At 39.7% G+C, this 26,797-nt stretch overlaps 1 protein-coding gene across 1 annotated transcript in view; it reads left to right on the forward strand.

Annotated features, from left to right (window-relative positions):
• The window catches only part of bach2b (BACH transcriptional regulator 2b), a 135,668-nt gene that overhangs the window by 61,163 nt on the left and 47,708 nt on the right, over positions 1-26,797 (forward strand). The window contains exon 2 of the mRNA XM_030127801.1: positions 24,828-25,082. Coding sequence (XP_029983661.1) covers positions 24,840-25,082 — 243 coding nt within the window. The 5' untranslated portion in view covers positions 24,828-24,839. The remainder of the gene's footprint in view (positions 1-24,827; positions 25,083-26,797) is intronic.

A 26,797-nucleotide genomic window follows, 5' to 3' on the forward strand; every position in this document is an offset into this window, starting at 1 on the left:
TACACACACAGTATACCCGACTCTGTGCAGCTCATTTTCCTTTTGCCTATCTTTGGAAAATTTAATGTGAGGGGGCAGGACGTGAGTCCTCCACATCCTCCACATACAGGTCCATCATGTCATACTCTTAGAATAACATATGTCAACACTATGAACCTGTTCAATCAGCTGAAGAGACAGCATCCCAAATAGTATGAGAGTCCAACTGCGAGAAGACCAGCCACACCACAACCAGAGGCATTGTTAAACAAAAGCAAACAACTGTAATGCAAGTATTTAGTAAAGGCACTCTATTAGAGGAGTAGCAAGTACGTTCCACATTGATACTTTTTTGGAATGCCTGGATTATTCTTCTTCTCATTTGGACTTCTTCCTCCATCCAAGACCACCCAATACACTGATTGCCAGTTGAAAAACCCGAGCTACCAGCCACCTGTTCTGTAAGCCTGGAGGATTATTGGAAACGGGCATGTCTTCCTTGATATTTTGTTCTTCTGTATTTTTTTTTTTTTTTTACTTTTCATGTTTATTGAAAGCTACCTCAAAAACCAAGAGCAGTTTAGATTTTATGTTCAAGAGTGCACTTAAGCAGAGTGTTGTTTACATTTTAGTATGATCATGTTCTTGGCACATATTGGCAAAATTGCACAAACTAAATTAAAAATGTTCTGGAAGGTTCTTTGGGTTAAATAATTTTTTTCTTTTAGGCTTGTGTTTTACATAGGGAAATTGTTTGGTTGCACTATTCAGAAACTTGCAAATTAGTCTCAAAGACCAGTGTAAAGAATCGTGATAAAATCAAGATTGTGATTTAATTTTTTCAAAATCATGATGATATTTTTGCCATATTGTCCACCCCTAGTTTTGGAAGAACAGCAAGTAAAGGACTATTGGATCAGCTTGTCAGTGTAGGCTTGTGCAGTCTTGAACAGTGTTGATTATTTGGTTAATGCAAGATTTATGAGCAGTGTTAGCATTATATTGTCAGCCTTTTTGGTTTGACAGTTAAAGAATTGAAGAATAATCCAACAATTCTAGCATTAAATAATGCTTTGCAAACACTGGCATAAACTATTTGTCAAATATTTTACAGTTTCCTCTCTGTTACTGTCTGAAGTTTTGCAATTTACTCCCTGTTATATAATCTGTGTAGTTTTGTATTACTATTTTTATTTTTTATTCTGTTAGTTTTTGCACTATCTTTATGGATGTAGTGCAGTAAGTAGGGTACTTACTGCTTCAGTTAAAGCTAAATAACTTGTTGCAGCTGAAGCATTATTAACCACTGCAGTACTTACAGATGGATGGATCTGAACTATTTGCTTAGTTAAATCCAGGCAGTTACTTTTTTTGCCGTGCTGTTTATTTAACTCTAACAGCAGCAAGTAGCCTCTCATTTCTTTAACGTCAAAAAGATTGGATAATGCCAGGATTCATTAGGATCATTAGGCTTGTAACAGAATGGTTCAGGGAGAATGAAACATGACTTTCACAAATGGATTAGCCATCATATGTGATGAAGACTTGATGCAGCAGTCCAATTCTCCATCATCAGTAATCGAAAATTAATGCAACTATAGATGGAAAAAATATTATGAACTTTATTGTGATGCTGCATAAGCATTATATGGCAAAAAAGATGTCACAGTGAATGTCTCCTGTAATCAAAACCAAAGATGGTGAAGTGAAATTCAGTCAGTTACATCACGGCATCTTGAATATTCATTTTGATGTAGCTATGTTTATTGTCACCTTTCACATTTGCTTTAGCTGTTTTATGTTGAAAACATGCTCTGTTGTGTAGTAGTATATCAGTAAACAGTAGAAACTCATCTGTAGATGTTTGGTGTTGGCTGATAATTGTGTGTGTGTGCAATGAATCAGACATAGTTTCTTTGCTTTTTCTTCATGTCCCCTTTGACATGTGCTCAACAGGATGCTGTAATGACTCAATCACACACTTAGGGCCTGATTTACTAAAGGTTTGCATGTGTAAAAACGTGCGCAAACTTGACTATGCATGCAAAAACATGTTGAAGCTTAACTGCTAAGAGGACACACTGAGGGTTGCACCTCTCAAATGGGCAAAATACCTTATGTAACCCATTTAGCATGTTTGCCTTGATGAATATGCAATATGGGCGCTTTTGCCAAAATGCGCAAAATTATTGGGAGGAGTACATGCAAATATTTATTTGGCGCACATAATGTGATTTACCTGAAACCTGAAACTGATTGCGGTGGCTGATTTTGCATCTATATTTAGCACGTTTGAAAGACAGGTTTTAACTGGCACAGCTTCACACAAAACTGGCTGTAGTCGTTGTGGCAAGGAGGTGGCATAGGCACAACCAAAGGCAACACAGAGAACAAATCTTTTTTGCTCACGTCAACATTTTTGAAATGACGGAAGAAAAAATAATTGAGATGTATGCACACCCCACCCCAACCCTTTTACAGGCCTGCCCCCCACACCGGTTCCACCAGTGGCCCATCACAATTAGGCCAGGACCCGACTGTGTTAAGAGGCTGTGACTGAGCTCGCTCTCTCTCTCTCTCTCTCTCTCTCTCTCTCTCTCTCTCTCTCTCTCTCTCTCTCTCTCTCTCTCTCTGTTTATGGGTGGAGGTGGAGAGCCAGTGGAGACCTAACAGGACGGGTTGTAGCGCTCCACACGCGCACACACACACACACTCACAAACAGCGCTGTCCATGGTGGTGTGACTGGATTCCTGAACTGGCATATAAACACTGATGCAGAGGGTTTTCTATCATGCCCACGGGCTTAAAAGATTTGATTTGCCATACAGAGCAACATACAGAGAGAAGCTATTCATTTCATTACTAACAGACTTTACCACTGATAAAAAATAACGGAGAAATACCTTTCCACCCCTCTGTGTGGAAAAAGAGCAACTTCATATTCATGAGTGCTGCAGTTCATTACATAAAGTCTTATTTCTGTTTTCAAAAGACAGACTCTTGTAGCAAAGGCTACTTTTCCGCTTGATCTGATGATTGTGATTAAAAATACGCACTAACATTAGGCTACAGTATGACAAAATTATGTGCACCTGACATTCATTTAATTCAACAATCCCCATGGTGCCCCCACCTCTAAAATTAATCTGCCGCCGGTGCCCACCAATGCCATTTTAGAACTTCTAGATGAACTAAGGGATGATTTGGGGCCAATCACAAGGAGGAGTCATGGCGGCAATACCTGTTTTGACAAAACTCCTTGCAACGTTACAGTTCCTTGCGTCTGGATCATTCCAGCACACTGTTGCCATTAGTGCTGGTGTATCCCAGGGCAAATTTTCTAGCATACTGTCTCCATGACGACAACCAGTAACGCTTGCAAAATCCTTATTTAAATAAGGCGGTCTCCAAGACCATGCACCTATTGTCATTTGAGCAGGTAACCTTAGTTGATCACCCGTGACACGCAAATCAATAGCACACACATTTTTAGTGCAAGCAAACCAATTTAAACCTGTTATTTGCAATCTTAGTATCAGGCCCTTAGACCACACTCTTGTAAATGAAGCCGATCCAAACACACTTACCATTCTTTAATGCTTATGCACAGAAATGGTTTGTTACAACAGGAGGTATTTCAGTATATCTGTGTCTTGAATCTCTGTAGAACTGTATTTCTGCCAGCCTATATTACATGTTTATTGGTGTGTGTGTGTGTGTGTGTGTGTGTGTGTGTGTGTGTGTGTGTGTGTGTGTGTGTGTGTGTGATGAGATCCAAACCAAAAATAATGCCAAAGCAATTTGAAAATGTCACTGAGGGCTGATACACCTCATCCTCCTTGTACATATTTCCACTGTGACTGTGTTGCTTGGGTGTTGAAAGGTGTCTAATCAATAAGCACTGCTTTCTCTTCTCAGGATGAGTCATCAAGTGCTGCCTAAAAGCCGCTAACCGCATTCTGTGTCAGTCTGTGCACACTTGAAACCATAACCTTTCATTTTGTGCCCTCGCACTTGAAGGACTTGTGTTGACGCAGTGCTCTGGCTCCACCTGACCTATGATACACCTATGGCCCTGACAGTAGATTCATGACTTGAACAGTATGAATGGTGTCTGTGAGCACAGCTGAAATAATGCTGTTGGATATGCGGAGTGTTCTGTGGCTCTATAGTTCTCAGTCAAGTCAGTGATGGCAGGTATCTGCATTGGAATCAGTAAATTAAGATGAGCACTAATAGTTTGGTGAGAAACTGCAGACTGTTGCATTTCATTCAGATTCCAGTGCTTTACCAGATGCAGTGAAATTAGTGCAGTGGTTACACAACACCACAAATACATGCTGTGAGTATGAAGACAGACATTTTCATTTCATTTCATTTTTGGATAACTTCCATTGTAGAAGTAGCAACCATTTGATCCACAGGGCCACTGACTCAAATATTCATTCATTCATTCATTTTCTGAACCCGCTTTATCCTCATTAGGGTCACAGGGGTCAAACATTTCCCATTTGACCCAGTCTAAATAAAAGACTGTCCCTTGAGAAATGTTGCCTTTATTTTGTTGTACTGTCACATGATTTTTTTTTTCATGATAAGAAGCTCAGCTGTTAGTCAGAGCATTTGTTATTTAAAGATTACAATATGCATGTGCTGGTTGTACTACAACAACAACTGCACAACTGCACACAGACACACACAGTCCCCATCTCTTGGTGTGTGTCTTCACCCTCACAGCACTTCTTTAATTAGCACACACTAGTGTGTGTGTGCGTGTGTGTGGGTATAATGTGAACACCCCCCCTACCCATCCCGTGCCCCCTCCCCTGGCATGGCAGCAGCCCCCCATTGCATCCCCAGACACACTGAGCCTGGATGACATGGAGGTTTATTTATGACTGGTCTGGTTACCTCAAAGTCAACACTAACAGTTACTCTTAACTTTGCAGAGTGGATACCATCATACCCATTACAACAAAACATTCAGGGCCACAGAACGGAAAATGGACATTATTGATGGTTTTGTCCTGTAGCTGGTTCATGGTAAATCTCAACTGTCACATCACCAAATGTCAACAAAAAATAGCATGTCAGAATGAACTGGTGCCATGTCTAGAGTTAACCCTCTCATCACCTGTTACCAGCTGGGAGGGTTCTGCCGTGGTTTCCCCAATGAATTCACAATATGTAGCAAGCATAATATCAGTCGTATTTTATTTATATACCGTCACATCATAACAAAAGTTTTCTCATGACACTTTATATTTAGAACTGATCTAAACCAGACTCTTAAGCCAATGTACAGAAACCCAACAGAATCCTCCAGGAGCAAGCACTTGGTGACAGCGGTGAGGAAAAACTTCCTTTTAACAGGCAGAAACCTTGAGCAGACCCTGGCTCTTGGAGGATGGTCGTCTGCCTTGACCAGTTGAGGTTAAAGAGAGAGTGTTAAAGAGACAGACAGAGAGATTAGGTGAGGGGGAGACACATGGATGCACAGCAAACTGAACTACAGCTGTTAAAAACTAGAACTGCTATTGCTAGCATAACTACCAATGGCCAGACCAAATGTCCATAACTGTTAATACTACTACTCCAAATACAAGTACTAATTGTGGATATACTACTACTGCAGCTGTACCAATAATAGAAACCTCTACCATCGATGTAACTATATAATAAACACTATCACAACCATGTGGATAAATGAGTGATGACGATGGAGGCGGGAGAGAAGCAGGACCACAGCAGCATGTCCAGAGATGATCCAGGGAAAACCAAATCACTTAAGCATTTTACTAATGATTCAAATGAATGTTGGGCTGAACTTGGAGTGCACTGTTGGTGTTATACTTCATAGTTATGAAACTGAAAATTACCGAACAAACTGCGTTTTACAGTTTGCACACAAACACGTGCATCCATGTGTACAAAATGCACAACCCATCCAGTCTCAGAATCAGCAGCCTCTGCAACCACTGAACCAAGAGCTGCAGCTACAACAGAGAAGTCAACCCAACTCAATGAGGTATGCTGCATACATGTGAACAGGATGGTTACTGGTGTTTATTTGCTACATATTTGCTGTTGGTCAGTATCAAATGCTTAGATTTACGTCAGATCGAGTAGCTCCTCAAATTCAGTTGCATATGTATTCATTACTCATGGGTGACTTTTCATTTTGCGCTAAATGCATAAATTTTAACTGAACTGGGTCAAATTAAATTTATTGAATTGCTGTGAGAAAAAAAAACATGATTGACAGTGATCAAAAACCTTTTTTTACATTCTGTATCATACAGAAGTGTGATTCTTCCGAATAAATCTGGAAATCCAGCTACATACTGACTGCTCACTGGTGCCTCTGACTCATGTCTTCATGTCACCTCCGCAGTAGTCCATTCATTTGTCACGATGAAAGCAGAGCTCCACCACAGAGGCTGCAATCGTTGCGGAAAGTTATCTGATGTGTTCTAAGAATTTTGGACGTACAGTAGGGATGCAGTGGTACTCGGGAAAATACCAGACCATTCAGTACACCCTGCACGGTGCAATCCGCCCTTATGATCCGCGGGTTTTTGGTTTTGCAATTGATTTTGCGTTGGCCCTGTATTATACTGCTTTACAGGCCACTGAGGGTGTTTTCACACTAGGTATCCAGATCTGTGCCGTACCTGGATACACTCACACCTTTCCTGCAGATGTTACATTTACAAGCATGTACCGCGGCCCAAGCACGAGTGGGTGTTACAGGGCTGAAACAGTAGGTGGCAGTGTGGAAGGAATTATGGCGCTATCCAGCAAACGCGATAGTCAGAAATAGACAAACCCTTACATCATCAACAGAGCAACTGTTCTGTTGATTTGTCTACAATGGCGGCAAGACAGGCAATACTTTTCTATCTGTTAGCTTGTTTGAGGCAAAGTGAAGAAAAAGAGCGACCTTAGTTTGACCTGATATATCACCGAGTGGTTTGGTCGGTAAAGTGAGCCTGTGCTGCATGGATCCAAGGCTTTTTCAGGAGACAACAGGAGTACCATCTATGGTATCGCGGTGATTAAGTCACTTCTGTTGTCGGAGTGGTGATTAGGTCACGTCCGTTCTCAGGCACAGATTGTTTTCACACTGCAATTTACCATACTGGAGTCCACACAGTCCGTACCCGGGACTACCTTCTCAGCTGGACTCAGGTACGGTACTCAAGCACGGAATGTTTGCATTCACATTGATAAAATTAAGTGGACTTTGGGATCCAACGTACTCGGATATGGACTTGGTACGTGGTGTGAAAATGCCTTGAGTGTGTATGCCTGTCCAGGCCGTTCAAAAGCCCTCCCTCTCTCTCTCCCTCGCTCCCTGTCTCTCGACATGCATGTGAGCATGGGGAAGCCCCGCCCTTCAGTGAAAGACAGGGGACAGATAAGCAGCTTTAAAAAAAATATAAAAAAGGCACTTTTTTCAGCCATGCAAAAAGGGCAGGGACTCAAGCATCCTTTGGGCCCTATGTGTGCTCGTGCGTGTTTTATACTACTGTATACAAGTAGTCAAGGAATAAGAAGGGGTTATATTGTTCAGTACAGAAAGTGTTATTTTATTCAGTACACTGATATAATTTGCTCCTACTGTGAAATTCAGTTTTTACTGACAAGCGAAATAAAAATATAATTTTACAAGAAAAAAAATTGCTCTCTTTACGCACAAAACACGTACCAAAAGCGAACCAAAACCGTGGCCCAAAAACCGTGATACCTGTACCATTGCACCCCTAGTAGGTGCGCCATATATTTTCCTGCTTTTTTGTCCTTTGCCAATCACACCTATGATCATAGAAGATAACGTTCATGACCTTGCCTAGTTTTCTGTTTATTTTTGCCTCATCAAACAAGTATCATAGTTTCACTGAAATATAGATTCCATTCTGGTGGGAACTTTTTTTCACAAGAAGAAATGCTGCAGGCAAAAAATGACATTGACAATGTGTCAAATATGGCCTTCACTGTTTAGAGTTCATGCAGGAAGGTATAACAGAATGTTTGTAAAACAGGCGAATATACTGATCAAATGGATCGAAAAGCTATAGATTTATTCTCACAACTATCAATTCACTTATAATAACCAAGTCGCCTGCTTTCAGTCTTCACTTGGGTCTTTTTGTACCTGTAGCTGTTGCATTGTTGACACTGAAGTCATTTTATCTCAAGAGAAACTGACAAAAACAAGCCAATAAGAAGCAGGATACCTTATGAAGTTGATTCAATCAGTAAGAAACAATCAAATGAAACAAATAACTGACAGAAAACAAATGTAACCGGGGAAGCACCTGTGGTTGAAGCTATTCTTGTCACATGCCTGGCCATGCAGTCGAACAAACCATCAGTGATATTTGACCATGTTATTGGCTGGAATTCCACTTAGAATCCTATGTCACAGAAGAAGTAGTAGGAGATGTACTGTAGATCATCAGCATGGCGTCCATCCTGAATCTTCACAGATGTCAGATGTGTCTTTGGCTTTATTGAGGATGTGTTGCTTTACTCATGCCTAGCTGTTGTCTTTCACATGCCTTGTATTCTGGCTCTGCAGACCTTTCATCTCAGCTTGATACTTCTTCCACCTCTCCAGTTTACACATTTTTTTCATGCTGATATAACAAGAGCACTTGAGTATACTCTTAAAATGTGAAATGCTGCACAAGCAAGAGCAATGTATGAATGTGTAAGTGTGTGTGTGTGTGTTTTAACCATATCAACAGACTTGTACCCTGTGTGTGTGTGTGTTTTAACCATATCAACAGACTTGTACCCTGTGTGTGTGTGTGTGTGTGTGTGTGTGTGTGTGTGTGTATGCACGTGTGTGTGTTTTAACCATATCAACAGACTTGTACCCTCCAGCCCACTTTCACAGACACAGATGATCACACGCACGCTCTTGGCTTTGCACACACACCCACTCACACGCATACATGCATGGAGATGTGTCTTTTGAAGGTTTGGACGTGGGCGATGCCTCTGTGTCGACTCTTTCCTGTGGGGAGACTTTCCACTTGCCTTTTTTCCATGAAGTGCTCTGAGCATGAACTTTTTGTTAGAATTCACTGTTGAATTTTCTGTGAGCTTTATGCATGTGCTGAATCGATTGTGTGGAATAAAGGTTTCCACCTCCATCTCCACCTCACTCACACACACACACACACACACACAGTACCACTACAACCACTACTTCCACCTTCCTCCAGTAGTCCCATTAATAATGCATCACATAATCCAGTCCACAGCACAGTCATGCTAACAGCCCATTGGCCTGCCAATCACTGGCCTAATTAGCACCAGATCTGCTCCTGTGGTCATGAAGCTGTGACTGAAAAACACTTCACACACACTCCCAATTGAATTCCTCAAAGACCCTGTTTTCACTTGGCTGTGATGGTTTGGATTGTTTCACTTTCATGATGAGGTGATTCCCAGTACAGGATTAAAAAAAGCCTTAAAAAATACATTCCAAATATCTCAAATTTAGGTCTTAAAATGCCTCACATACACAGTGATGTTAACATTTCTTACATCTCACTTCATATCCACCAGATGATCTGGTTTAAGGTTAAATTTGAAGTGGTTTATTTTTACTAAGCACAGAAACTTGAAGGTAGTCTCTGCCAAATGAAGTTTGATATTTGCATTTTGGCCTCAGACTTCCTCCATAATGCTCTCAACACTAACACTAATACATGCCTAAAATTTACATTCGTATTGGAAAAATTAGTATCACAGTCAGAACTACATCGCAACGTGTAGTTTCAAAGTTTAGGTCATTAAAGTGCTTTGTTTCAGCTTAAGAAAATCTTGTGGTTTGGTTTGAGTATAATTAAATACATTGCCTGTCATTTATTAAATTACATTTTTGTGATCTTCTTCTGTTTAAAGCACGTGCAAATTTGGTGTCTTTTCCTAATGCTACCAAGGACTAATAGCCCCTTAACTTAACCATAGAAATTGTTAGATTACATATGGATGCAATATCTGACAGTTGAAGTGCAATGAAATAAAATTGAAATAAAATACTGTAGTTGGACATGCACATGTACAATGTAAATACTTTTGACGAAATGTTCTGGACTGATTATAAAATAGCTATTTGTGTTATGTTATCCTTACTGTCTGAGTGCTGAAGCCTACTGCATGTAAACTTTAGGTGCAGAGACAGAAAAACATAAAGCCACTGAAAAAAATCAGTATTCACGTCAAGACCATCACTGTCATCTCTAACAGTGAGGTCTTCAGTTGCATTAGTGGTGATCTTCAAAAAGTCTCCATGTGTCTGCTAACGCCAATTTTTCATTTACTTCCTTGTTTATTCTGTCAATCGCAGAGGAAAAGGGTCAGACAAAGGGGTGGAAATAATCTCCTTGTTTGTTGTTACTGTGAAAACCCAATAAACACCTGCTGTTCATTGTAGATTCTGTTCCAGACCTTTGTGGTTTTCCTTGTGCAGTAAAAAGCAGATTGTCTGGTGTTTACATTAAACACTGCAGCTGCGACAGATTAAAACCAAAATGTATCTGAGTCAGGTTGAGTCACCAAATTGTGAAGCAGGCTGGAAATCAAATGAACAGAATGGCATTAAAGCAAAGACAAAATGCCTTAATATTGTTTGAAGGCTGAGACAGAGCTGAGACAGAGCAGCACAGCGTCAGACATTTGAAGCAGTGAGGCTGGTCTATAGATAACCCAGTGTTTCTATCACATGTGCAGCATGTTACCATATAAGACAGCAATATGACTCACCCGCTCACTGACCTACTATGTGGGAAGTCATGATTCATGCAAGCTGCATTTAAGCAGGCAGGCCCCAAAAATACTCTTGCATGCCATCACACAAACACATATACAAGCATCACACACACACTCACACACACATACCTCAGTTGCTCAGTCATACTCATCCACCCACAGACACTGATAGGCTCAGATGCTGTTGGTTACATACAGTGAGAGACATTAGAAAGTTGTCAGAGCAAAGTGTGGAATAACAACATGACTGGATTCCTCCTGATGTCTGTTTGAGGTAATACCAACCTATACTGACAGCTCACACCTTCATGACTGGATTTATTACCAATTCTTTGACTGTTTTAGAGGATAAAGTTAATTTTGAAGCTCAAACATTAAACTCTGGTCCTATGCAATAAGTACTTACAGTCAAACTGCAGGCGTGTACGATGTTTTCATCCTTTGAATAGAATACCTTCTATAGAAAACTGATTTTGCACATCAGATATCCAGTAGATGTTTTTTGGCATTTGTGTTGATTTCCTCTTCAAAGTGAGTCACGGCGATTAGTCAGCAGGATATAGCTCTAAGTAGTGTTTTGCAGTAGCAGATATTGTTGCATGATACTGCAGTGACTGGTCTAAGAAAGTCTTCAAACACCCTCCGACCTCAGGATGTCTTTTGTTGACTGAAACAGTAGAAGATGAAGATTCATCCCTTGCTCTTGTTATTTTCCTCATGTCAAAGATATAAACCATTTTTAATGCAGATGTTGACCACGCTGATTATTTTCTTAGTATGTAATCCAGCTGCCTTTGATTGTCTCCATGCAGTTTGCTCATCATGTTAATGGTTTTCTTTGAAAAGTAAATCTCTGCAGTGGTTCCAGTATTGATTCACTTGGTTGAGGTCAGTGCCTGAATCTTTCCATCTCTGGCAGATTAAGGATCTGTGCTGTTGGTGAGGCAGGCTTCTGCAGGTGCATTGTGGGTCTGTGCAGACCGATGGCTGCTTGCCCTCTCGGCCGATACCACTCATAAGTGTCAGAGGAGATGGGGGTACCCGGTGGGTGCACCCCAACCCCTCCAGAATCACCTGACCACACTAGGACACCCGATGGGGGGGGGGGCTCTGCTCAGGGTCATGTGTTTCAGTTTTAGGTAGTGCTTTATATCAGGTTATTCTTAAAATTAACTCGCACATCGTGGACTTTGGAGGTTCACAAACTACAGGGCTGGGAGTTAGATCCTTGTCATGTATCATTTTTATCACTTTCATATAAGACTATTAAAGAAGTGATTCATCTTAACCAGACATGTTAATTTATTTCCAGTTTCTGCAAAAAAAAAAAGGCAATTGTTAATAAATGCAGAAGTAAGTATAATGTAACTGTAGCTAACTATTAAAAAATGCACTTAGGTGTCATTAAATGCATAATAAAATATGTCCTCATTTTAATGAAACAACAAATACTTTGTTTAGTGGTGGAACAATAGGTTAGTTTGCTGAACTCTTTATTATACGATTGTCAATACTTGTGAGTAGCAAAATAATGGTAATAAGCATCTTCTATGGTCTGATAAGGATTTATTACCAATTAACTAACATTTAATGCAATCTCTTTGATAAAAAAAGCATGACCAAATATTTCCCAGGAGCAGATGCAGTGTTTTCTTAGGTCAGACCTCTGATCCAAGTACAGGAAGACAGTATTGATTTCCATCTGGGTCAAGAAGCATTTGATTGATTTGTAGATGGACTTGAGCATAATAACTCCAGCTGAAATTTAAGATGACGGTGTGTGTGTGTGTGTGTGTGTGTGTGTATGTATTAGGGCTGTGACTAACGATTTTAATAATCAATTAATCTGTAGATTATTTTAATAACTAATCGATTCATCAATTAAACACAAAAGACTCAATTCTCAAAGCGATATAGGCTGCAGACAAGTCACTAGCCCGCTACGTAGACTTGTTATGGCTAGAGACTAGCAAGCTATAGTCTTCAACCAGTTCTGGTTATAGGCTATCAAACTAGCATTGTATATATTAGTTGTAGTCAACAATAGGTAACGTTAGTCTAGTGGCCTGATAAACGGAGATGGATAAAAACCTTATAATTATGGCAATAGTGTCTAACTAGCTAGCAGGCTAAAGCAATCACGACATGTTGACTATCTTAAGAGAGGTTTACATTATGTTCCTGGTGGCTACAGCAGCCCCGTTTGCCTGAAACATACTTGGGATTTTGGCCTTTTTTTTTTTTCTATATTCAAGTTTTGTTACATTAACATTTCCGCCAAATGAGGCTGCCCGACATCCAAATCCTCAGCCATGCTGCTCTGGGTTTTCCTGTTACACTACACAGCATACGGGCATGCCTCAATACTAACTTGCTCAAGACCCAACAAATCGACTGCTGAATTCGTTGCCAACTCTTTTAAGAATCGATTTGGATGGATTTAATCGATTTGTTGTTGCAGCACTAATGTGTATGTATGTATGTATGTTGCCTGAAAACTTTACATTTCAGAGGGCTTAGTTTTTAAGTGATTTTTTCCTATGACTAGTTATTGGACAGATTAGCTGTTGTTGCCCTGCTCTCATTATGCTTGTACATCCCCCATATATAATCAGCAGAGTTTGGTGAGCATCATCAGCACGTCTCAGACGTGGCGGTTGAGCATATATTATCTCTGGATCAATATCAGCAACCCAGTGACCTTCTGACAGACTGTGTACCTGATCAGTATACGGAGATCTGCAGTGTCTGCCATGGCTCACAGACGATATTCTGTGGTCACAGAGGAAATAAAGGAAACCCCCTCAAAAAACTGCCCTTTTCAACAGTGGTTTTAATTTTTTCTAATCTTGCCTTGCGATCATGAGTTGAGAATTTGTCTTCAGAGGTGACGTTACTGAGGGTTTTGATGGAAAAGATGTTCTTTAGTTAAGTGATTTTTTGCTTCTGTTGTGACGTAAAGGAACTTGTTTAAGGTTGCAGTGAAAAAATATCAGCCCTGCAATGAACTGCTTCACTTTAGTTTTTTTTGTTTTGTTTTGTTTTTCAAGCCAGTCCATATTTTAATTCATACTCATTTACTTCCTAAGTCAGTTTGATTGTTTCAAGACATAGACACATCACCTTCCCCCTTCCTATAAGTGTCTCGTTTTTTGGAAAATAAGTGATTTCAGAGTGCTGACTGAGTGCTGGCAGCACCATGGAAGAGGTTATGTCAAAACTGTGTATGACTTTCGTCACCAATTTTTCATCAGATCTGTAAAACCCAAGTACACTTTGAACCCAAGGTCCCTCATGGTGAACCCAAGTTCACCATGAGGGAAGAGAATCAGGTGCATAATCACAGAAATACTCACGGATTTGTGATACTTTGATTTAATGAAAAATTGGTGATGAAAGTCACACGCAGCTTTAAGTGAATGTTATTCATGAGGTCTGTTTTACAGAATGCTTTGCTGATATTTGAACAGTTGTAAAAAAGACAATATGTCACTAAAAGTATGTTTCATTCAGTACCATTTAATAGGTGACAATTAGATCTGAGAGATCAACATTTCTGCAGTAAAATCAGAACCTTGAGTCAGAACTACCACATTGATTGTGTTATTTATATCCTCATGAAGCATTTGGATAAATCTATCAACTTTTGAACAAATGAGCATGGATTAAAGCAGTGAAAGAGGCTTTAACTGTATTTCAACCAGGGAGACATGGATATGGAGGGTCCAAGTTCATCATCATTAACATTCTCTATTACATCGCAGACGCAGTGATCCCTGTTTAATCAATTCAGTCTCCTGATATCCCCATTTGATGCTGCTAATGAACCATTAACAGGTTTCTGATGAGCTCTGCAGTTTGTCCAGTAGAGAAGCACCATCCAGGGTGTAATTAGAAACACCTTTTGATAAATATTAAAGGGAACCACCCATGGTGCATCAAATGTATGCGGTTTAGTCTGTCTACTCATGCATTTCTTCAGTACTGCTACTGTCTTAACCTTTAAATGTCCACTCATTTTATGGAACCATTACTGTAAGTAGCTCCGGTTTGAACGGATGAACTTCAGGATCAAGATGCATGTAACAGACTTGACTTGAAGGACATCATCTACTGTCTGTGTTCAACTACATCACTTTAAACATGACTAAAATGTAACCCTGATGTTGAATATGAACAACAAGGGTTCTTCAGCCTTAAAATGAGAAGTCAGTCTGTGCTTTTAGGCCTCACACACCTCACAGCCCAAAGCCAGTATACAAGTGTTGGTCAGAACAAATGCCATACTGTTGTATGAGGAATTTCAGACTAAACAAGAAAAGCACTTGGAGAGCGTAGACCTCTGCCAAGACAGATCTGCCTCCCGTGTGTGTGTGTTTGCGTGTTTGCCTCCCCCCCCACGATCGCCACCAAAATTTAATCATTTCTTCCTTGTGGCAGTATCAACATTTCCTGAAAATTTCATGCAAATCCGTCCATAACTTTTTGAGTCATCTTGCTAACAAACAAACACGCAAATACGCACGCACGCAAACACACAAAGCAAAGTGATCACAATACCTCCTGGTGGAGGTAACAAAAGCTTACCTCAACTCTGAGATGACAAATCTACAACAGGAAGCCTGTGTTACACACCGAGGGCATGGAGGTCAGAAGACATGGGCACCTAACTTGCAGGAACCAGTATTTTTCTGACAGAATTTCATTGAGTTTCCCTGAAAATAAACCAGCCTGTAACAGTGTGTTTGGTTGCTTTTACTTGCATTTTTTTTTTATCTTGCTAACATTTTTGATTGGGCCTGAAATAGGTTATACTTATACAAATTCATCATCATCACTGTGCATGTTAGCTTTTGTCAAGCTGTGCACCTCCAAAGGCATTTGTTGCTTCGTCTTAATTTGCTGAATTCCAATTAAAACCATGTTGGTCTCGGTGTAATTACAGTCATCTGGTGGGAGCTGTCCCATTGTGCCACAGTGCTCATGTTTGTCTCTCTCTGACTGTACAGATAATGTCATTACAGTGAAGCTGCTGAAGTACAGGCAAAACCTTGTTCACTCCTAGAAACCACAGGATGTGTATTTGTATTTTGTCACAGTCATATTGTGTAGCTGCAACTCAATCCATAGAATGTCAGGGAGATGGTAGAAATGTTGTCCCACAGTGAGAGCCGTGGTTTCTACCTCCCATCTGTGAACAACTCCCCACCTCCAGCAAGTTGATCATGAATGTACCTGTGAACCTTCCTCTGCTTCTAAATGAACCATGTACTCACAGGTAGAAGAATGAATCTGCCAGGAAATAAGGATGAATATGGTGGATGTCAAGAGAGGCAGAAAATGCAAATATAGGAGGAAATTCCAGACAAAAATTGTGTGAAATTGAAGTCTGATTAGGAATGAGAAGAACTAAGCGATTCCAGTTCCATTATCGATATCACTTATCGATCCTCATTGAATTGGAGAATAAACTATAGTACCACAAATGTCTTTTTTACATTAACTCCTTAATGTCAAATATGCTCTAACATTTTGCATTGGATGTGACCAAACCTCCTAAAGGTTTGTAAAGGTTTAGTTAGAGTGTTAGATCTACCTACTGCAGCCTCTGAGCATGGTCATCATCTAAATCAAATTACACAAAATGGAAATTATTCAGAAACAATAGTAAAACAGGTTGACAGGGAAATGGAACTAACATTAACAGTAGCCATAGAACCATAGAGGAGTTTAATGTTAGCGGCTGCGACAGAGGACACCTTGCAGAACCTCTAAGTGGAATGGTTATTACGTTGGCAGATGAAGGATTTGAAGGAAGTGAGCTACTGGGAACCAATTCAATGCAAGAAGCAGTTCTGGATTCCCATTGCTGAGTCAGATCAGTAATAGTGGAGCATTTGTAAAGACTATTCACACCTGAAGGTCCAAACCAAGGTTCTTGTTTTTGTTGTTTTATATACATTTTACCTGGTTATTTTAGAATTGACATTGAACAATTGAATTCACTAAACAACATGTACATCTACATCCTGTGTCAGCTTTGTTCCAATAACACTGAAACGTCCAACCGTCACGACCAAACAAGTTGACCACACAGTTAGGCTTAATTGCCCAAAAAACACCTCCTACAAGATGATAATTCCATATGCCTTGAGTATTATTTTCATTTATCCAATTTTTACTATTATTTTTTCTCTCTGTTATGATAACACTGTACTGTGAATGAATATTGAACGTCTGGAAACAGAGTCATGGTTCTGTCCAGCCTGCATATCAGACCAGGTAAACATTTGAGATTAATGGAAAATATATTCAAGTGTAACCACTGAAGTACTGTGTCTTCTAGATACTGGACTGTTTGCATCTGACACATTTAACTAATTTGGGTTTTAGTTTTATTAAATATTTTAGCTCATTGGGGGTGGTCTGAGTCATTCATTCACGGTGCGAATTGGCAGCCATGCTTCTGTCTCCCTGCCCCAGGGCAGCTGTGGCTACAAATGTAGTTTACTACCACCAGAGTGAGAATGTGAGAGCGAATGAATAATGGATCAATAATGTAAAGCTCTTTGGGTGCCTTGAAAAGCCCTATAGAAATCTAATCCATTATTATTATTATTATTATTATTATTATTATTATTATTATTATTATTATTATTATTATTATTAACTAGTCCACTTAACAGAGAAAATTAACTATTAGTTAAAAAAAAAAAATCTTAGTTATCAAATGTGCATCTTTTCTTTTTTTTTGTAATCACTTGTAATCCACTAATGATTATGTGTGGAATAAATGGAGCTTGAACTGAGATTCCAGGTCAGGTGCAGTTTGAGGGTAAGAATGACAAAAAATCTGCAACAAATAGAAATTGTTTTCATTATAATGTCAACACTTAAATTGCTTTGACCTTTATACAAGGGTTCACAGATGAGTCTAGGAATGCAAAACCATCCTAAAACTGGCTCAAAATCAGTCATGCCTGTGTCATTTGACCAGTGAGTCAGTACAACAGCATGACTGCTCACAGAGTCCAAATCTGCTCAAGCTTGAACACATTGAGCATTTCAATCTTGTGTTTTTTTTCTTCTCTGAATCCTACACTAACAAACCCTGCCAAAAATGCACATGCAGCTGCTTTGTGCATGCAGAGGTGTTTCATGTGTTTTGTCTTAGAGCACAAGGAAAGCAGGAAGCCTCCACACCACAGTCTATGGGGCTGTCACAGAAAAGTGTAGAAGGGCGTTTTAGAAGGTTCTGTTGAAGATGTTGACACAAATCACACAGCACATTACTATTCTGTCACCCTTTACCCCCACAGCCCTTCCACCCTACCTCTTTAAAGCCCCCAAACCCAGACCACGTCATATGATACAGTCAGACCATTGCTGACTCACACTCACTGCTGTGTCCTCAAATCACAAATGGATATGCAGTTGTGATGGGTTTTTTTTAGTCTGTCAGTTCTGTGGAATGGGTGCATGATGGTCATTTATTTACTTGGAGCTTTGTTGACTCGTTGATCAGTCACATGTGATATATGATCTCAGAAAGAAAATACAGACTAAATCTAAGCAGAAAACATTGCCCTTTCAGTGAACATCTTTGTTACTGTTGCGATAGCAATAACTTAAAGACACTGCAATCTGCTGATGGCATGCCAGAACTCAGCATATAAAAGAACCTATAGAAACACGGTTATTTCTTCTATTAAGGAATCATAAAGACAGATAAATATTCAGTGGATTCACCATAAATGTGTAGCTTCATAAAGATGCTGTTAGAGCTGAAATGATTTATTACTTCATCATCTCTAAACTCAGTTGAAACATATTTAGATAATTGGTGGATGGTTAAAGTAATTTAACAAGCAAAACAACATGTTTAAACTGTTTATTGAAATCTTTTTTTTTTTAATGAACTACATTAAACATTAAAGGATGTATTGTTTTTGTTTTATTTAATAAAGTCTCTACTTTAGAGATGTGTAAGGCAATTAAGCATTTCTGTTTCTGTACGGACGTGGTCAAACGTTTTGGTAGTAACATAGATTTTGTGTCCACAGACTTTGTTGCATTAGTTTTTGGTTGTTGTTTTTGTTTTGTTTTTTTAGAACTTTTTCTCCACGTTTATGAGGCATATTGAGGAACAATTATACTTTTTTATGTGTTTGAAAGACTTTTATTGGCAAATAAATCATATTCATGCAAAAACTGTAACTATAAATTTGTGTTGCTGCCAAAATGTTTGGTCATGACTGTACAGGGTGGGGAAGCAAAATTTACAATGAACATTTAGTTGTTTTTTCTCAGCAGGCACTACGTCAATTGTTTTGAAACCAAACATATATTGATGTCATAATCATACCTAACACTATTATCCATACCTTTTCAGAAACTTTTGCCCATATGAGTAATCAGGAAAGCAAACGTCAAAGAGTGTGTGATTTGCTGAATGCACTCATCACACCAAAGGAGATTTCAAAAATAGTTGGAGTGTCCATAAAGACTGTTTATAATGTAAAGAAGAGAATGACTATGAGCAAAACTATTACGAGAAAGTTTGGAAGTGGAAGAAGCAACAAAAAACGTACCAAAGCTTTTATTAAAGCTCTCAAATCCAAAATCCTAAAGGATCCAACCAAATCCATGAGAAAAATGGCAATTGAACTTGAGGTAGACAACAAGACCGTTAGAAATGCAGTAAAATATGATTTGAAGTTAAAATCTTACACAAGAACACCAAAACACTTGTTGACAACAGCAACAAATCCAACTTTAGCAATTTTTAGGAATCATGTTTATGGCTGCCTTCTAGCCCAGATCTAAACCCTCTGGATTATGCTATTTGGGGCGTTTTAGAACATGCTACCACTAGAACATCACACAGCAATGTCGACTTTCTTAAAGACACTATTAAAGAAGAATGGGAGAAGTTGTCACCCGAATATTTGAGGAACACTTGCACAAGTTTCAGGAAGCGTGTGAAGGCAGCTATTGAGAAAGAAGGAGGACACATAGAATAAAAACATTTTCTATTATGTCAATTTTCTTGTGGCAAATAAATTCTCATGACTTTCAATAAACTAATTGGTCATACACTGTCTTTCAATCCCTGCCTCAAAATATTGTAAATTTTGCTTCCCCACCCTGTACATGCGGAAAAAAAGAAACGAAATGTGTTAAGTCACATTTGGAATTGATCAGAAACCTTCAAACACAGAGCTGTCCCAGCATGTTTCACAGTTTTTATGTTAAGCATGGCTAACCACTACAACATAAAAGGAACATAAACTACAACAGAACATTATGATTATGTGATAATTATACAACCTTAATCTACAATTGTTGTAAAATAGCAACTGTAACATCAAGTATTGAAACCTTTAACTGGAACATAATGGTGTCTGTTACTGGGCATATGAATCTGTGACATTATAATTAGCTGTTATACATCAGTAGCTGTTAGACCATTTGATCTTATATATTTGCCATCACTGTAATTGCACTATATCAAAATATTTCACCTCACAAAACATGCCAACATCTAGTTTACATGATGTTTAGGACTTATTAAGGGCTGAGTGTTAGATATGGGAACTATTGCAGTTGGTCAAACCCTGCTGCAATTTCCGAAGTTAATTTACATTTGATCCATTTCACCTTTCAACAAGTGTAAAAATTGATTTTACTGATTAAAAGCTTGGTTGAACAAACTGATGCAATCCCCTTTGAAGTTCAAGCTATGCTTTTGTATATGTGCAACAGAGCTGTTTCAGTTGGACAAAGGACAGTTGTTGGGCAAATGTTATGGAGCAGCAGGTTTAGTTGGTTCAGAAACTATTGACCTATGGAAGGTCAATTATATGTGTCAGTATGAAAGGAAGGAAGGAAGGAAGGAAGAACCAAATGAAGGATAGGAGGAAGGAAGGAAGGATGAAAGGAAGAAAGAAAGAAAGAAAGAAAGAAAGAAAGAAAGAAAGAAAGAAAGAAAGAAAGAAAGAAAGAAAGAAAGAAAGAAAGAAAGAAAGAAAAAGAAAATCTGAATCTTTGCCTCCATCAGCAGTTCTAATCAGAATTCTGCCACAGCCTGTTATTTTGTGGTGTGTGTCTGTGTGCAATGGTGCATGTGTGTATAAATGCTTGCTCTGGGTTTGTGTGCCTTGTGTTTGTGTCATCTCTGCATTTTCCTGCCACTGCAACAAACCTTTGTGAAGTCCAAGTGAAGTGCTGCACATTCCAGAGTAGAAATAGCATGTTTGGATTGCTCTGAACCTCACAACCGCATCTGGAAACATTATTCTTGGAAGACAGGTCATTATCCAAGGAAGCCAACTGAGAAATGTTTGGTGGAAATAAGCAAACTTCCAGTTGGACCAGCCAGAACCACAGGAGAAGCCTGGGTTGACATGGTTGTTCCAGAACAACCCATACATCAGTATTTGGTACACACTTTGTGTTGCAGCTGCCCCAGTGAGATGGTTGTTATTATTGTCATAAAAAGCTGCATCTACAAATGGCTTCATATTTGGGGACTTTACCATTTAAGTGTTGCCTCCCAAAAACAGCCCACAATTTTCACTTCTCTCATTGTGGTCAAGGCTCTTCTACATCTCAAAAACAACATTTGAGGCAATGAATGAGTCAGAACAGAACTCTCCTACACTGAGACCTCAACAGGGGCTAGAGTTAGGAAATAATCTATAGAACTCAGTCAGTTCAACAACTCAAAGGTTTGGAGTCATAGGTCATACAGGTGCCAATAAATATCAGTTGAAGTTCAACCAAATCAATCAATCAATGAAATTTAGTTTATATCACATCAAATCATAACAAAAGTTATCTCATGACAGTTCACATTTAGAGCTTGGCTAAACCAGACTTTTAATAAGCCAATTCATACCAACAGAATCCTCCAGGAGCAAACACTTGGACACAGTGGCGAGGAAAAGCTTCCAACTGGACATGTTTCAATCAGAATCAGAATTACCTTTATTGTCATTTGACAGCACAGTACAATGTACAGTACATCAAACGAAATTAAGATCGATGATTAGGGACATCGAGCCGCTGCAACTCCAGTCGCACTGCCACAGAACCCTTTCTTCAAAATTTGCAGTTAGGAACAGAGTGGATAATGCAAGCACATACATAAGACCTCATACAGTTTTCACACATTACACGTGGACACATACTGGAACTTTTCAATGGATTTGGTAGAAAAAATGAGAGAAGAGGAGTTAGAGTTAAAGGAATTCTTCACCCCGCTGGACTACACCATCTCTATCGGAGCTGACATGGCTGATGTCAAGTGCTTCCATCACTGCAAACATGTTTGTTCATCAACTTGAGTGTTTTTTCACAGACAGTACCTCCCTTCTGTTTAAAGTTTGGATAAACTGACCGGTTGCATCAGTAGCTAAACCACATTATCACTGTCAGATTAGTCTGGATTCCAGCTGTTGGATGCATGACATGTTTTCCATCAACAAAAATGCAGCTTGCACATTTTAACTTGGCTTTGTAAGGCTATTGTAATTAATTCAAGCCTCTTTTTTTTTTTCGCATGTGCACTTAATTTGCTAAGGATCATCAATTAAATTGAGACCCAGTATTTTCCTCAGACTCAGTAGATGATCAGTTTTTTTTTACAGTCATAATTGAACTTATTCTAGCTGTTCAGTTCTTGCTGTGTTTGCTCTTAAATAGAAAAGGTCTCCTCCTTGGATTTAAGAATCAAGGTAGAGGATAATGATTACATATCTTTTCACAGTTGTTCAGGTTAAATAAGTTCAAGAGACTATTTCTTGGTTGACCAGATTTTTTATTTCACATCTTGACCTGTCCCAGATCCTTCTCTAGATAGAAATGTGTTCTATCATCAAAAATAGATAATCTGATTCTTGGACTTCCTCTGGTTATTTACAATCATTCAATGCCTATTTTAGCCTATTTTAGCCCTTTGTTAAGGGCTCAATAATCAAGACTTTTTCTGATCTTTTCTAGTTTGAGGCTCAGCATCTGATCTGATAACATCTCTGTTAAAATCCTTACTTTAAAACATAAACATAATGCACCATTAGGTCCAATCACTTAATGCAGGTCTGTCTTCAAAGCTCTGTTAAACAGCAGGATGGAAAACTGTGGTCCATGATCAGACAGGGCAGGTGATATTGTTTTTATTCAGCACTGATGTATACACTTTATGAGAACTGTTAATAGACTACAAGGGTACTGTAGTCAATACAAAAATGATTAAACATTTTAGAAATAGTTAAAGAGTGAGGCTTTTCCTGTTGAGAACTGCACATGTGCAGTACTGACATGGAAGTGACCATTTCACTTTTCATGAAAGACGGATATTAGTTTGGTGGTGAAGGATGGTATAAGACAGATCATATTCCATTGTATATTACATGTAGCAGGCAAAAAATAATTTTACCACTCAACACTGGTGATTTCCTTATGAAGGAAAACCACTGACCAGTGTAAGCTCAGGGATCAGTGATGTGACTACCCACCAATCACCTGTCTTCAGGGCTTTTGTACCTTTCCATTCACATGGTAAGAGGCTTCCGTGTCACAGTAAAGGAGATAGTGATCCATTTTCATTTTCATATTTGGTGCAGTGGGCAGCAGATTCCCACAATAATTACTTACACAAACAGTTCCATTTCCAAGAAATAGCACTGACTCAATAGCTATGATGCAAAAACAAATGGTGAGCTGTCCAGTCACAATGATGACAAATTCAATTAAAACAGTTACACTCAGAATGAGGACATTTTTTGTCTCTCACATTCTCATCTCTTGTTTGCCAACTAAAAAAAAGTAGATGGAGCTTTTATGGGCAAATCTAATTTGGAGCACTTTGTAAAACTAGGACAAAAGGACAAATTCACAATGTTAGGACATTTTGACAGAAAATATCCTTTTGTTCAATGAAATAGCACACATTTATTCAGTTTAGTAAAGTGTCCTTGAACTCTTTACTCCCTAGACTTCCTTCAGTTTGAACCTTTGAACAACCCATCAGCGGCCAGTAGCTTACCCGACGTTATCGTCTGAATAAATGTAACCACCCTATGCTGTGTCAGCTGTTGACAGTGTAGTAGAATGAAGTTCAAGCCTACGTATAGCAGAAAGGCATCCTGGCACAGACCATGGTCTAACATGAAGGCCCTCTGAGCAGACTGTGTGTCTGTGTTTGTAAGTGTGTGTGTGTGTGTGTGTGTGTGTGTCTCCTGTGGATTCAGATAGTTCTGCATCTGTCATCACAGGGTGAGCAGAGTGGAAACTTTGGCGGGTTAAACCACAGAGCACGTGCTGTTAATGTTTCCCATATGTGTGTGTGTGTGTGTGTGTGTGTGTGTGTGTGTGTGTGTGTGTGTTAGAGTGTGTGTGTGAGGGTGTGTTTGTGTGTGTGTGTGTGTGTGTGTGTGTGTGTGTGTGTGTGTGTGTGTGTGTGAGTGTCTGTCAAATGAAGACCTAAATTGTGGACAATATCTGGGGTTTATATTGCATTGTGTTACACTGAAAGTCTCCCCCTAGTTCAGCTGACGTTTTCTTGCAGACTGAGTCCAAGCTGCTCATACCTTTACAGTGAGTCCATCTTAGATTACAAACACATGTGGACTTTGGGAGCTAAACCCCAGTGCATCTCTTTGCTCTGAACTCTCAACTTGTCTACCTTTAATTTAAATCCAGTTTTCATTTAGATCATGGGCGTCCTGCATTTTTTTATCTAATGGTTTTAATGTATTTGATTTGTTTTTCATGTGATTCCAATGTGCAGTGGGTGTTTGAGAGGAAAGGACTGGTGTCATTACAGAGTGTTTCTGTTGCTGTGTGTTTGTTTTCTCTGTGTCCACACTGACAGGAGCATACACGCCAGTGCTTTGCAGGGTTTTAAAAGTTAAAAGTGGTGTGTGCACGTGAATGGAGGCTGTGTGTGTTGAATGGTGAGGCTGCTGCAGCCGTCTGGGCTGATGTCAGCCTCGCGGTATGTGCTCTCCGGGCTCGGCTGTAAGCTGACCCCCCTCTGTTGTGTTTCTATTTCCAGGGCGTGAGCGGAATGTCCGTGGATGAGAAGCCTGAAGCCCCCATGTACGTGTATGAATCGACAGTTCATTGTACCAATATCCTCCTCTGCCTCAATGACCAGCGGAAGCAGGATATCCTGTGCGATGTGACTGTCCTGGTGGAAGGCAAGGAGTTCCGCGGGCACAGGGCCGTGCTGGCCGCCTGCAGCGAGTATTTCCTCCAGGCACTGGTTGGCCAGACAGAGAATGGCTTGGTTGTTAGCCTTCCTGAAGAGGTACGTTCATCAAACACAACTTTTCTTTGGCACATTTGTCACAGAAGTGAAAATGCTCCTCCTGCTTGGACAGTTTAACATTAAAACACCCCAGTTCAACCCATAAACAAGCATCATTTAACAGTGCACCGTCCCCTAATGTCTGTAGCCACACCCTCTGGCCTTCTGTAATTGGATCCTATCCACTTACACTTTGTGGTTTCTACAAAATATCCACAACTCAGTCCCACAGGTTAGATATAATATCATGGCTATGGACATAATCCATTCAGTCAATCAATCAATCAATCAGTCAAATTTTATTTATGTAGCATCGCATCACAACAAAAGTTATCTCATGACACTTTACATTTATAGCTGGTCAAGACCAGACTCTTAAGCCAGACACCCAACAGAATCCTCTTGGAGCAAACACTTGGTTGCTGTGCAGTGGCAAGGGAAAACTTTCTTTTAACATGCAGAATCCTTGAGCAGACCCTGGCTCTTGGAGGATGGCTGTCTGCCTTGACCAGTTGGGAGAGAAGGAAGAGAGAGAGGGAGATGGGGGGAGGGATAGGGGGAGGACACATGGATACACAGCAAACTCAACAATAACTGTTAAAAAGTAGAACTGCTGTTACAAGTATAACTACCATAACTAGAACAAATATCCATAACTGTTGTCACTACTACAAATACAGGTACTAACAGTGGATATACTACTACTGCAGCTGTTAGTGCCAATAATAGAAACCTCTCCCATCTATGTACCTATATAATAAACACTATCACAACTACATGGATAAATACATGATGATAATGGAGGCAGGAGAGAAGCAGAACCACAGCAGCAGGTTAAGAGATGATTCAGGGAAAACCTGTGAGGACATAAAGCACAGAGACTCTGGGGAAGAATTCAAGTCAGTAGCATACATTTGCAGGGGTGTGGATGGAGGAGAAGAGGAGGAGAGAGGAGGTCAGACAGGAGGAGGAGCAGAGAGGAGCTCAGTGTATCATGAGGACTCTCCCAGTCTAAGCATATAGCAGTATAACTAAGAGCAGCCTGACCTGCCTAACTATAAGCTTCATCAAAAAGGAAAATTTTAAGCCTACTCTCAAACGTAGAGGGTGTCTGCCTCCTGGACCAAAGAAGGAAGGGGGTTCCACAATAGAGGAGCTTGATAGCTGAAGGCTCTAGCTCCCAACCTACTTTTGGAGATTCTGGAAACCATGAGTAAGCCTGCATATTGACAGTGTAGTGCTCTAGATGGGTTGTATGGAACTAAGAGCTCTTTCAGATATGTAGGTGCCTGGCCATGAAGGGCTTTGTAAATGAGGAGGAGTATTTTAAAGTCTATTCTGGCTTTTACAGGGAGCCAGTGCAGAGAAGCCAACACAGGAGAAATATGGTCTCTGATACTGGTTCTGGTCAATACACGGGCAGCAGCATTTTGGATTAACTGACTTTTTGGCTTTTTGACTTTTTGGGACACCCTGAGAAAAGTGAATTATAATCATCTGGTCTGGATGTAATAAATGCATGGACTAATTGTTCTGCATTATTCTGTGGTTTTGGGCTCCAAGGAAATGCCATCCATGGTGACCACTTCACTAGTCACTGCATCCGCAACATTTTTTGAGCCAAGCAATGACTTCAGTTTTGTCTGAGTATAATAAACAATATTGGTCCAAGAACCGAACCTTGAGGAACTCCATGACTAATTGTGGTGCTATGA

The sequence above is a fragment of the Sphaeramia orbicularis genome, chromosome 24 (assembly GCF_902148855.1).
Source record: "Sphaeramia orbicularis chromosome 24, fSphaOr1.1, whole genome shotgun sequence".
Taxonomy (NCBI): domain Eukaryota; kingdom Metazoa; phylum Chordata; class Actinopteri; order Kurtiformes; family Apogonidae; genus Sphaeramia; species Sphaeramia orbicularis.